Raw genomic sequence first — 14,750 nt, 5'->3', positions numbered from 1 at the left:
GAACTTAAAAATTAAATTGAATATGTAAGTAGTGCTTAATTTTCAAAAGTCTATAAGCCATATGTGAATGTATGCAAAACACCATATCCATAATCATACACATATACTCAACCCTTACATCCCTATTTCCTAGTAAATAGGTCCACCTATCCTATTGAGAACAATAGGGGTGTTTTAAAATCTGATGAAATGGGATTCAGTTTTTTGCAGTCTTGAGTATGTGAGGGCTAATATAATATTACCAATGTAGCTGGACAGTTTTGGAATCAGTTGAATCATAGACCCTCGAGAAATTCTCAAGGGTCTATGGTTGAATTTCCCTTGTACACAGTTAACTATCATCTCCAATTAGCTGCTTGAAATTTACTTACGTGTACTTGCACTGTTTCTCCTTTCCATATATAATTCATCTAATATTTTAGAACAAACAATATTAAACTTCTTTCTCCATCAAATTTGTAACTATAATGTAGTCCCGGCTAAGTCTTTATTCAACAGAACTGTTTGTGTTGAAAGCTCAAGTTGAGGTAGTATGGCGTACATGTATGCAGCTCATAACCATAAGACTAACTTTTGCTCAAACTTTCCTAAAGGAAAATTTCAACCATTCTCTTTCAAAATCAAGTATAAAAATTAGGGGCCTCCATGCAAATTTTTGTACCAGAGAAATAAATCACCTTCCGTGCACTGATATTTGAAATTCAAAATGGTCTGTGTTAACTCTATGGGGAAATTAAATTTTCAATTTTCACAAAAATAAGACGGAGAAAAGTTCATTTGCTCAAAGAGCTTCACAGCAACCCTACACAAGCAGAAGACACGAAAAGTATAATTGTAAAAATTTGAGAGTTCGAATATCTGTCCCCGAGTCGCATTCTACCTTAACAGCACAATATAATATGTCAAATGTGATAGAGTTTCGCAAACTAGAGTACTTTGGTTGCTGTCATATCATAAATGATCCAGCTCCCTTTACTTGGACTACTCACATTTTGGCACACTTCCGTGAGATTCCACTTTCAAAGTTCACTTTCAGGACCACAGATTATCATGAAATTCAAACCAAGCCGACACACTTAAACCTTTCACTCTAATCCAAATATTGATTTCAACAAGGAATTTTGTATACATTATCAATGGTCAGGGCTGCGGCTATATTTCATGTTGTTTGTCTGTGCACATAGTTTACAATTACGGTACCACACCCACTTTACTTTACAGAACCTCTCTAGCTTGGTACATGTGTACAGTACGTGTATGTACTGTTTCAAAGATTGCTAAATGTTTTTGCAGTCGTATGCTTTGTATCTGTGAGGCAAAACAGATTTCCCTACCAAGATGCAAAATCATACTAGTATGTTGAATGAGTATATCAAAACACATTTTAAATGTGATCGTTTAACTCAAATGCATTGAGAGAATATATTGTCAAATATTTGGACTGGGCGTTTGTTGCTGTATGGAAAATACAATTAAACACAGACAGCTTTCTACTATGTTCACAAACTACATAATCACTCTTGCTTGAATTAAAATTTTGATTGGCGAATCAGTCATGCTTGTTAAAATTTTTCATATGACTTTTCAAATATCTGGAAATATAAATATCAGATTTATCATTGAGGGCGGTATGCAAATTGTGAATTTCATAATTCTGATAAGCAGGTAAGTTCAAATCCCAAGGGTGCCTGGATTGAACTAGATTGCTAAGATAGATAACCTTTTGGTTTGAGGACATGCCACATATGTCATATGATATACATGATGTACATGACCGGTCACATGATAAAAATAGTGTCATGTAAGGTCGTGATGTACTTCTGGTCTCAAAAATGACCTGTATTCCTTATATGGTCATGCCATTTATGCATAATTCTATGGAATCAAGACATATTGTCAAATTCTAAAACTGGATGTTTGTTAAAATGTAAGCAAACAAGCAAATAAACATTTTGTTGTGCATCAAGGGGTAAGCAATCATCATCCTCATTTGAATTGCAACATCAATAATTCATAAAGTTGAAAAAAAAAATCATTGCTGAAAATAAAAAATTCAAGTTGAAGTTTGTTGCTCAATCAACTACTAGTCATTAAACTTCACAAAAAATTTGAAGTTGCCATTTTGTTGCTGAATTCAAAACACATGAAGGGGTCTAGCTAAAGACTATAAATACGATTGCAGCATAAATAACGACCTATGGCAATACAAAGTCTATTTAAAAAGGGATGGACCCGCAATGGCCAACCAGTCGTCGGTGTTAAATAACTTGCCGTGTGTGCTCACTCCATATTTAGTTCTGTTTACTACTGCAGTGTAGGATTATTAAAAATCGGGGTAATGACACCCATTAAAATACAACATGCTGGGGTCCATACACCATACACTGCGTGAAGTCTCATAGTGTAGACAATTACAATTTTCCACAAAGTTGATGTGAATTGATCTTGCAATCACACAGAACTACCTGATTGAGTGTGAATATAATAGTTCTCTATATCTGAAAAATAACCATCAGGTCTAACAAGTACCCTAGATAATTTTTTGTTTTCAAATTAAACGCCAAGTTGCTGATATCAGACACTGCTAGTGATGCTAGAGTGCCCTGACGTACGTTTTACGACCTACTGGTTGAGGTCATATACCTACCAATTACCATTGCATTGAATTGTACAACAGCAAAGCTTATTTACAACACCTACGGCCTAACCTCTTGAGACGTGGTTGTTTTCAAATACCCACTTGGCAACTGTCCACTTCCAGCCAAACAATTTTTCAAAGTGTTTTTTTTTCAAGTTAACCACAAAACTTAAAGCCTATAGGTATGCTCACAACACGACGCCACAGACGTCACCTTTGTAAACAATTGCAAAATAAATTGGTCTCAAACCTAACATGGTTGTTTTTTTCTGAAGGTCAAGTTCCTTTTTTGTCAAAAAGTCAATGAAAATGTATTGTGAGTTCCTCACAGGTTCAAATAAGGATAACACCAGTAAACCATATTTAAAAATAATGTTGAAATAATCACTGATAATAATAATACACATTTACGAGGAGGATTGTCAGGTTGAAGTGCAAATTGGTTGATTATATATAAATAGGATTTGCTGACAGATGTGTGGTATGTCAATATGGCACGACATAAAAATTTAAACGTTACCTTCAAGTTCTTGGATTTCTGAATTCTTAACTATCAGCAGTCTCTTCTTTTTAGCCATGGTTGCTTTTAGTCTTAACAGCAGAAAAAAATCAACAACACTTGCTTCTAACTGTTAGACATATTGGCCAAATCCAACACCACCGACTCAACGTGTCCCCCTACGGAGTTATCCTACGCCTCTGTACTCTAGCTATTCTCGTCCGTCCCTTCAAAGCCCAAGGCCTGGGAACGGTATGCACCATTTGACACTGCAGGGGTGAGCAGGTGATCCCATTCACCCATATTGCACGTCCTTCTGAACCCCAAACAGGAATTCAATTATTGTTCACAAAGGGGTATTCATGGCAATTGGCCTGCAGCCGTAATTCTATGAAGTAATCTTTTTCATAACAAATTACCAAACAAATCGATGGCGGCATGTACCTTTTCGGCAATATACGATATCGAGTATAAAAAGAAAAGATATAAATAACCTTCATTATATTGGTAGTCAGTTTACTACCGATGAGGGAAAACAGCCACCATTTATACATTTAACCCATTTGCATATTGTGTATTGGATGACACCCTCATGAACACATTACATGTAAATATACCAGTAGATCAAATGGCTTACTCTGTAACATATACCAGGGATATGAATGTGCCCATGCTGGCTGCTTCACGCTGACTGCTATCGAAGCAAGCGTTAAACTGACTACATATCGCTGTACTTGAAAGTCTATGTTTACCTTTGAAATAGACGTAAAAAGTAAGAATACACAGAAATAAACTCATTAAAATGGAATCGTGGGGTAAAAGACACCATGTGGCCATTTGATTAAAGAAACTCTCAATGTTATTTTTACAATGTTGCCACGTTTAATAATGAACAGTAAATTATTCACCACAATTTACTTTGCTCAATGCTCCGCAGCATTCTACTGATATGTATATACCGGTACTCTCACAACAAATATGTTATTTTCATGTTTCTGAATTTCACAAATACTGATTTACATCAATATACAATTTGTCTTTTGATTCTTTGCTCATTCATTTATTATACTTACATCATGAAAAACTGCATTTTACAAACAAAATAACTACTGGGAAATTCACCAAAATTTAACGTTCATGGTCCTTGGCGAAAACTAAATAACTGAAAAACTGATCTTCTTGTCTACTAGAGAAGTGTACGAGACAAAACAAACATCAAAACAAACATATAAATAAATAATTAAATATTTATCTATTTATCTGTTTGTTTGGTATATTACCATCGTTCATCACTAAAATCCTTTGTTTGTGTAACTTTAAGTTTTTCTCAATTGTTTTTTTATCTAATGTATATACATGAATAGACACAGATCAATTACGTGAAAAATGTAAATTGATCGTGTGACCATGCAGAGTACAACTTATTTTATAATTGCAATCAATCAAACACAAAGGAGTCATGACTGTATTGTATGTGAAAGACAATCACTTTTTCAGAGGTCACTCAGTTGATTCAGAGTGAAAATACTGTATTGAACCTTATGCGTTAATTAATTAAAATGCGTGTAATTAACAACTCGTGAAAATACTCCATGGAACCAAATAAAAATGCATGAAATTTACAACTTTTGAAAATACTCCACGGAACCTTAATTAAAATGCATGAAATTTACATCTTATGGAATCAAAATAATTTGATTCATCATTACTTGCATATTAAATTACGATATTTGAATTTTGCCATGTTAATATTGTATTGTGCAATAACTTCAACGTAATATCATATAACCTATACCAGCAGTATGTGCTATTAGATTTTACTATTACAGTATTAAAGAAAACATTTTTGCATTATTTTTATGCAGTGGAGCTATGCATACATAGAATACACAATGTTGTTTTTTTAAGTTACAAATTAATGCACTTGGCATTGACCATTTGACAGCTGTGACCTTTCATGACTTTTTGAACGCTTTATGGAAATTCTATTTTTGTACGAATACATTTAAATTATTGAATATAGGTGTGGCTGCGATTTGAAGCACTATACAATGGATGGACTGCACAGACATCACAGCTTTTCATCGTCGTTTCGTTCAGTTGAATGTATTTGGTAATCTCTGTGGAAAAAACCAGACAATGCTTTGCTGGGAAGTGAGTTTGTATTGAATGGCTTGATTTGAAAAACATGTCTGACTGTGTATCCATTAGTGCCTTAGAGTCACCGCAATTTAAAAATTGTAATAGCATCTGGCTTGTGTATGAAATGTGTCCGCCAGCAACAGATCTGGTCTCCATTCCGACAGAATTAGAAAGTAAATTGTGATATCATAACCTGGCTATTGCTAGATTTTATTTCATTTTATTTAGATTGAATAATTGTCAGAGGGCTATACTGGGATTGGCACACACACACTGAGTGCAATGTTGGCAGCATATAGGTCTGTTCGAGTGCACATGAGAGCGAAGTAGTTCAAATAATACAGGTTGAAGCATACATGTACCAGTTGCTGATTTAATACTGGTACATAATCACAAACAGATAAATAATGGCATCCATGCGTGACACTGCGTCAAACTAAATGTTTATACTGTGTGTACCGAATAAAGGTACAGCAAACATAACAAAACAAGGGTACTGACTACCCTTATAAGTATCATTCAGCCGGACTGCAATTAGTGTTTTGCTTTGCACTTTTTCCCACTGACATGTTTGAGTATTATGGGGAGAAGTTGGTCCATCTTTTATACAGCTGCATGGGAGAATGCCCCATGGGAGAAACCTAGTGACAATTAGATTCAGCATTGCAGTGTGTATCTGTTTTCACTCACTGTACCTAATGTTCATCTGTCTTGGGTGTAAAGTTAAGCAAACATTTGTAAATGACATTTTCAAATAAGAAAAACCTGCTGTTAGTTATATGGGCTGATTATCTTTGTCAAGCGATGACGACGAAGCCCTCTTCTTTTTCGCTCAGGTTTAGAGGATAACACAGCTACTCCATTTGCAAAAACCTTTGACATGCTATATTTTGTGACAAGCGTCGCTTTTATGAAAAACAAACGAGCCAGTCTGACAAATGTGATCAGATGCTTCGTTGCTAGGGCGGCAGCTGTCAATATTGGTAACAGAGGACAAAAGGTCACGGCAGGTCGTTGCATCTGTTTATCTGTTCCATGTTATGCATGGTTCAATCAGGTTTTTGTGTGTGCAGCCTGTCTGAAAATGGGATAATGAATTATATCTTTGGATAAGTACTATATGAGTGAAGTATTGCTCACCATGGAAGCACATAAAGTTTAATTTGAAATAAAAATAGCATTTTAATTAAAAGAACATCTAAAACATGGACGTTATCACAATTACTTTCCTTATATGTTGTTAGCCTTCATGACACACGTGAATAAATTGTTCAGTCTGGTGATAAAAAAATTAAAATGATGACCCTTGTATACAAGAATGCTTTTGTAATTTATGCTGCGCTCAATAGATTGTTTTAAAGCAAAATGTGGCTGGTGTATATTCCAGAAAATTGAAAGATCCATTGTAAAAAAAAAACGTATCTTTCATCACAGAGTTCACAGAGGGTATACATGTAGCAGCCATTTTGAATTCCAAATAATATTTATATATATAATATTAATTCCAAATAAATTTAAGGTTGGTTGCTTATCTAATCAGAAATTTGCATAGTAACCCTGTACTTTCATTCCTAAGTTATGAAAGAAACAGCTTCAAATTTTCTTGACAATAATTTGAGCAAAAATTTGTTTCATTTTGAGGCATGTATTACCTTACTGGTAGTTTATGAATTAAAATGTAGCAAGAACATTCAAGACATTTAAAGTTTTAGAAATATTATTATTTTTGAAAAGTTGATTCTGATAGTTGCACAATCTGAATGGGGTATTCCATACCAAATAGCTATTGACAAGCATGCAGATAGTCACTACCAGTAGAATATGATTAAGTTTCTTTGCCCAACAAACACTGCCCTCACATGACCAAAAAGGATAAAATCATCAGATTCACTCCACCTCACCTGAAGGGTAGGTGATTGTAATGAATGTGTGCTTATAAGGGAGCGCTTTTCGAGCCTAGGGATCAAATTCATTCAAGGCAATCAGAATATTAACCCTTTCACAACCATCATTTGGCCCAAACCAATTGTTATCAATGGCAATTTGGACCTGCTTACAAGGAAATAGGGGTGAACAGATTAAGTGGGTTTTTGACTTTGTCTACAAGAGTAACAACATTGGCCGCTTGTACAGTTACAAGTTCAGCTGCCAGGCCTGGCTAACTTCCAAAATATTTTCATATTCATGTAACATCATACACCATTTCAGACTGTTTTTCAATATTTTCTTCAGATATCAACCCCTGCCATTGTGGATTCAATAGGGTACAAGTTGAAAAACAAGTGTATTTTGTTACAAATGATCCACATGAGTGAAGCTTTCAAAGAGTAAAGTTTGCTCTTCTGCAGCATTTTGATATCTAAACTATTATTATGGTCACTTTGATAATTTTTCTATATTGATTACAATTACTGCAAAACTGTATCTTGACTCGGCTGGGATAATTTGTATCGTCACTTCTGATGTTGTGTACCTGCGTTTACAACTGAAGTACCATATACCCTTCAGAGAAATGCATGTCTGGACAGAGGGAACCACTTCAATGCACCTAAGGTATTCGTTACCTTGCCTTGAATAGAATTCAATGACAATGAAAGTGGGAACGGTAAAGCTAGTTCAAAACAACCAGTGCTTGGGGAATTTCTCTGATTGGCCCTGAATCCATTGCGAAGGCCTAGCTATGGCTGTGGTTTTTTGCCTCGATGCAGTCACTGAGCACAGTAGTGCTGGGGAACACCCACACTATGGTGTCAATGACCACGTGTCAACAGCTGATGAGTTGACTTCATTATCAACAGTTATCGGCATGTAAGCGTGACAAGTACAGTACCATGGAGGGTAGTGCAAGTCCTGGGTTTTGAATTGACCTTAATTGATGATGTGTTTGTAAGAAGACACTGGAATGTTAGCCATGCTCAGATAACAAAGTTTTCATCCGGCACTAACCTACTTCAAGTCTGAACTGTGTTGCTAGTCGGAAACACTGACAAGCTGGAGAGCTAAGAAGGGGCAAATTTGATGTGAGCGCATCATTTTTTATTTACACAATATGAAGAAGATACAATTTCTGAGTAAATATAGAGACATTAAGTTATTTAAAATCTCACATTAAAAATTGAAATAATTGTGTACCGGTAGATACACAGGGCATAAGTGTTTTAGTACTAATTACGTCAGATTATTTAAAATATTGTAGCTAGTTGCTGGAGTATTGAAAAAACCCAATGAAGACTTGATCAGTCAATATCATCTCCATATATTCTGTTCTGCACGCATTTCTTCCAGTGCAGTTTCTGTTTTGCCAAAAATCTTTTCGTTAGAAATTCTCAGTGTTTCACTCACCACTGAACAAAAACTTTCCAGTAAACTGACCACATACACAACGTAAGTACACCGCAGAGTGATACCAAAACCATGGCCATCATCAAGTCCGAAATGCTTAAAATTAAATGACTGTGCTTCAATTACCAGGTACTCATACCGAAAAATATGAATACGATCCTTCATGTCTACTTTAACTTATTCTCTGTGAAAAGTGAATGATTCAGAGTGAGCTGAAATCGAAAACTGCAAACACCAAGTAAGTGCGCTAGCTGCTACGGCATTCTACATGCATCATTGGTGCACTAGCTTTTTTCACATTGACGTGGTTCTGCTACTTGGAAATTCTGAAAGAGTTTGACTGAAAGCCCTACAGAGAGTGAGATCCACAACTTTGAGCTATTCAATCTCCACGTTTGGTAAATGTTCTGCAAAGGAGACAAGAAGAACTACACCATTGATGCTAAAAGTGCCACAGGCACTTTGAACAGAATCTGAAGACCTCACATTTTATAGTTGATAGGATTACTACGTTTGCAATATAACTCCTTTGACAGACATAGAAACCAAACTTTACAACTGTCAGAGGTTCGGAATTCCATCTCATTGGAAATTCTTTGGCCAAAGTTCTGAGGTAGTAACTCTCATGCATATTACATCTAAGGGGCCATCTTTTGCTGCCCAAATGCCTTTGTACTGCAAAACAAACATCTTCCCTGCTAGTACTAACTGAATTAACTTCAATTGTTAATTACTCTCTTTGTTTACGGCAATTAATGGATATCGTCTATTGCACGTTACTGGTACTATGAATGAAGGCTTTACAGGTACACAAGGCAGACATTCACTGTCCACCACACAATACCTCACTGGAATCACTTTTACTGGCTAGCAAACACACCGGTCAGAATGTTAACTATTCACAGTGGCATCACTATGGTAATTAGAGGCAGATCAAGGCTGACATTATGCTTAAGGTCACGTAGAGTTGAACCAGTCCATCAACTGAGGCTATTTAGATGCTATTAATAATAGATTACTAGTATGTTTTTACATTCCATCCTGATGAGAGCTGACCATTACCAATATATACGTGTCTCAAACGGCAGTAAAAGCCACTTCAGTATTGCTACAATGTACTGCCCCTGTGAACACCAAACTCATGCCTTTAACTATAACCATGCCTTACTGTGGCACATTCTGACCACAATATTAGAAATGTATGCCTGACATTCCAGAGATTTCTCTCCAACTGTGGGAGCCGTTCCAGAAAAAGATACAAAGGAATTTAAAATAACTGTGTTTATATGCAGCTACTGGTTGGCATAGTTCACTGAAAATGATAAAGTCACTCCAATAAGAAAAACAGTATTTTCCACTTATCTGATCAGATTAAGCTGCTTATTAACTTTTCTGGAGACTGACAGTCATGTCTCAGATTAAAGCAGATTACATGTATGTGGGAAGATGAATTTTTGAAATTCAGACTCATACTCATTGCAGGACACGCATTTCTAGAACATCAACAAGCTTATTAGCCTAGACCCTATTCTCTGTTTTTGGCCTTCTTCCACATGGCGAGGGCCAAAATTCTCCGGCACAAGGGACTAGACTACAAGCTTATCTGCATACAGAGACAACAAGAATGGTTGAAATGTTAAAATACCAGCAATCATCATATACCTGGAATTTTAGTTCACTTAAATATCAATGGCTCACAAGTACTTGAACAAGTCATGTATCAGTTTCACTGACACTTAATTGCGTACACACTAATCAAACGAGGTGTCAAGTAAAATTGGAAATTTAGTCTTTTGAAATGTCATCTTATATAACAAATTACGTACATGTAAGTTGATCAAATCATAACAATGAAATAATTTGATTAATTTACAACTGGTGTATGAAGGCTCTTATGGAACAGAAAAATAAGTCTAGCGTTTGATTTTCTGGTCTACACCAGCATGAACAGACCAAAACAGTTTGAAATTGAGGGGACAATTACAGTAAGCAAATCCAAAATGAGCCCAGTGGTTCTTGTACAGGAAAACAGATCAATAAGATTAAATTGTCCCTTGAACTAAGTCTTGAGGTCATGTACGCCATTATCTATGTAATCCTAAAAATCCTTTACTTGTAGCTTGTTGTCTATTGTCCACTAATCCTGTCAGAGTATTACACTTACATGTACCTGTACACAGTACGGGTATATGCCAAATTTATCATGACAACACAAAAAAGGAATTAGCATTTCTGACCTTGGAGCAGTATTTGCCCACCCTAAATATTGATTTTTTTTTCCTGTCTTGTAGTAGTAGAATCTGCTAATGCAGGCTTTCCAAGCTTTGGGATTTACATATAAATCTCCACATGGCTGGCCAAGAATGATCTAAACAAATACGCTACAATTTCCTCTCTTTGACAAGTTCATCAGCAGAATATTTACCAAAGTAGGTTTCACTTCTAATATAATTTAGTTTTATGACTTTCATCTTTATACAGGGAAGTAATTTCAAGAAACACATCAATTAATTATATTCATTGACCAGCCACACTTCTCCATATCATTATCTCTTACAGCTTTTATTTTTTTTACTGTATCAGAATACAGAAGTGTTTACAGCTCTACTTTCAAATCCATTCACCTTTGGTGATTTGCCATTAAAACAAATGATGACAGGGATGGGTCAGTATTGGAACAAAATACCTGATATTTTACATTATCTGCATGTCTATAGCAAATGGATGCAGACTACAGGGGTACATGTATACACTAAGTCTACATTGTACTGCTATTGCCTGGAAGTACATGAATACTCATACACCAACTGGTAGACGTGGAATCTCTATAGGGAGTTCAGTAGCCTGGATGCACTGTACATTACCTTACAAATGTTCCTCCAGTCTTTTTATTTATTGAATTGTGGTTTTGTGGTTGACCAGGGGCTACAGACTGGTACGGTGTAGAAGCAGTGAAAGTGAGAAGTAGACAGGAAATTGTGGCCAAGAGCAGGAACAACTATTGCAGTGCTGTACACTACATTCAGCTTGCTGACTGAGCCAGTATTATTTCACAGTAGAATTCCACATTGGAATTTCTATTACTACATGCGCTTGTAATGATCGACTCAAGTAGCGTCATGGTATTTGCAAGAATTGGTAGTATGGTGAAAGGTTTCAGGGTGTTTCAGCACTGCATACTGAACGTTCTTCAGAATTGCACAGTCAGGCATACCGATAAATGGTATGCAAACACACTGCGAGTATTGTTGTCTTGAAGTTCTTCTCGGCTACAAACCCAGCCAAGTATGAGTAATCAATTCTACGGTCCACATACACTGTGGTAAAGGGGTTGGCATAATACCTGTTACCAACAGTTAGGTATGAAAACAGAAAAAAAGCAAGGCGAGACTTGCAGCAGTGAAGAAAGGAATATGTAAAATTTCATCTTCACAAGCTGCTACAAAAGTCAACACTTCAAGGTGTACCGGTACATGTATTATATATGTCAATCTATTGTATCAGTCACTATACAGTGCTATGTTTTATGGCTTCATGGTAAATGCATTACACTGAATGGAGGACCATGATGCTGTCCTTCTTGATGAAACATTGATTTCCATTGTGACCGGAATAATGGTACCAGTTATATCATCCATCAAACTTTACAACAAGGTGACCTTTGCTGACAAACTAATTATCCACTGTAGCCTCGCAAAAGATGCCCAAACCCTGACCCACCAACTTGCATATCTAATTCATGACTATATTAACTTTGCATGTTATTGAATTTACTCAAATCTGATTTCAGTGATTGACAGATTGCATTAACTCTTAAATTTCTTTAAAATTTACATTTCTTTAGAGCCAATACATGTCGACTGATTTCACCATCATACGATTTCTTACCTATACCGGTACCTCTAATTTTTACAGTACCTTTCAAACTAACCAACCAACCACTAATTTTTTAACTCATGTTGAGGACCTGGTAAAATTTCACACAGATTATTTGTCTCCAGCATTTACTTACATTTCTAAAATTCTTGCTTTCATTCCCACTTTGTATTTTTTTGTTTTTCCTCTAGCTTAATCTGAGCAGCACATATAAACTGTGAATTTACATCTTTTTCAAGAATTATGAATATTTGAAATTGCCTAGATTGAAGATTTACATATTATATTATTTATCTACTTTATTTATGTGTTCTTTTATTTTTTTATTTATTTTTTTATTTATTTATTTATTTATTTATTTAGTCATCTCCCAAAGAAGGTTCTCCATTTAAACAATTTGTAATTTCATGATCACTGGTATAACCATTGCAAATATTTGTAGTGTGGTTTGTTTGTTGTTTCTGCTTTTTCATAAGGCAGTAAATAATCAGTTGATGTATTAAATCCAACTAGAGTTCATACTTCAAGGACAAAATCTGAGTCTTTGGTGATAGTGCAGTCCTGATAAATAAATTATTCACAATAATATGTACCATCCCGGTGTCTGCCTGAATTTGTGAATGCCAAAGACTGTCTGGAATTTCAGCCAGAATTCTTCACCTTTATCTGCTTTCACAGTCAACCGACTTGAAAATCTCTAGTTTACAAATTCAACACTACGGATTATGCACCAGTGCGGTGATTGTGAAAACAAAGTACTTGTGGTGAGATCAACTGCAAGGACCTATCTATAGGTGTGAGAGATAAAACTTCAGTACCGGCATGCCGTCTGACTTGCATGGTTTGTGCTAGACACACACTATCTCCATCAGGAATGCAAATTCCAGCACTGCTCTATTGATAATCCCGTATCCAAACCATTGAAAGATGCTGTAGTCAGTTCTAGATCAAAGTTCTCCAAGACGGATCAACAAAGCATCTCACTGAAAGACATCAAATTCGCATCAAGTGTTTTTGATGCAGAGACATCTGACCACTTGAGATATTTCATCAAATACAATGCGAAAAAAAGGAGTCGCACATGTGATACAAGATATCCATCTCTACTAAAGCATTCCTTTTTTCGTCATGCGTGTAACACCATGACTTCAATGTTAGGAAAGTTTATCAAGGGCTTTAGCTGTGTAGTGTATTTTCACTCTAGGCTTTTAAACAGGGTGCTACATCCACTCCGATGGCAGAACTATGCGGAGGTGCCCTCTACAGTCGAAAGAATGAAAGTACAAAATATTTTAAGGTCACACTACCGTTACCCAAACAGCGTGTCATAATCCCTTGTACACACTGCTAATTGGAGGACAATTGTACTGGTAGTTATGAATCCATTGAAAGAAACCATCATTTTCACACTGAATTATTATCAAGATGACATGCTGATATTCATACAAGGACATAACTGTTCTATTTGAATACAAGATATTTACATACAGTACATTAGTCACATTGCATGGAATTTTTTTATTGCCACGTGATAATCTGTAGTAAGGAGAACATAGCAACCTAAAAACAAATAAAATTCAAAACGGAAAGATGCATAATTCATAGTTGATGATCGAGATTGCAGTAATAGCTTCAGCTAACTCTAACATTATGTAACATCATATGGTAGTGATGATTTTAAAGAGTTTTAAGAAACAATAATTTCATTTAACAAGATATATACATGTACAATACAGTAGCTTATATATAGTTCTTGTAATGCTCATGGACTTCGTTGTCTAGTGCCTAGCCTATTGTTTAAATATTTGATATAGTCTGCCAACAGACTGATAATAAAATATTAATGTTGATGTTTTAACATATGGCGTATGGGGGTTGATAATATTGCATGGAAACCATTTTTTTTCCATTAGCAACAGTTATCATACTGTGTTCACAGAAATTAAATTTGACGTTTTCACGTTTCAAAAATTGGCACTTAAACAGCTGTCAATATAATCAGTTGATGGTTGTGAATGCAAATTCATGTTGCGTTTTGGTTCCTCTCATAGCATGATAATTTACAGCAAGACACATACTGTACATGTGTAAGTGTATACGTTGGGGATTTATACAGTTGAGTGGTTCAAAATGGATGTACGCGTTGTGTTTCCCTAATCAATTCTTATACAGTTTCAAAAAAAAGAAAGCGGAAAATTAATTTGACAAAGAAAATGATGCGCTTCATTCCGGTGATAAAATGTTTACTATGAT

General features: G+C 35.6%; 1 protein-coding gene across 44 annotated transcripts in view; it reads right to left on the bottom strand.

The window, feature by feature from the left end:
* Positions 1 to 14,750, bottom strand: part of LOC139120131 (actin-binding LIM protein 2-like) — a 114,541-nt gene that overhangs the window by 68,675 nt on the left and 31,116 nt on the right. For 15 of the 44 annotated variants that reach the window (XM_070684243.1, XM_070684246.1, XM_070684253.1 and 12 more), the window contains exon 1: positions 3,159 to 3,368. The exons of 18 other annotated variants lie outside the window; for them this stretch is intronic. In XM_070684243.1, coding sequence (XP_070540344.1) covers positions 3,159 to 3,216 — 58 coding nt within the window. In that variant the 5' untranslated portion in view covers positions 3,217 to 3,368. Of the gene's footprint in view, positions 1 to 3,158; positions 3,394 to 14,750 lie in introns of those variants that run through there. 11 more of the 44 variants (XM_070684239.1, XM_070684241.1, XM_070684242.1 and 8 more) reach the window with 3 other exon arrangements.

Source organism: Ptychodera flava, chromosome 20, assembly GCF_041260155.1.
Source record: "Ptychodera flava strain L36383 chromosome 20, AS_Pfla_20210202, whole genome shotgun sequence".
NCBI lineage: Eukaryota > Metazoa > Hemichordata > Enteropneusta > Ptychoderidae > Ptychodera > Ptychodera flava.
The sequence above is the reverse complement of the archived record's forward strand: the minus strand, read 5'-3'. Positions and strand labels throughout refer to the sequence as shown.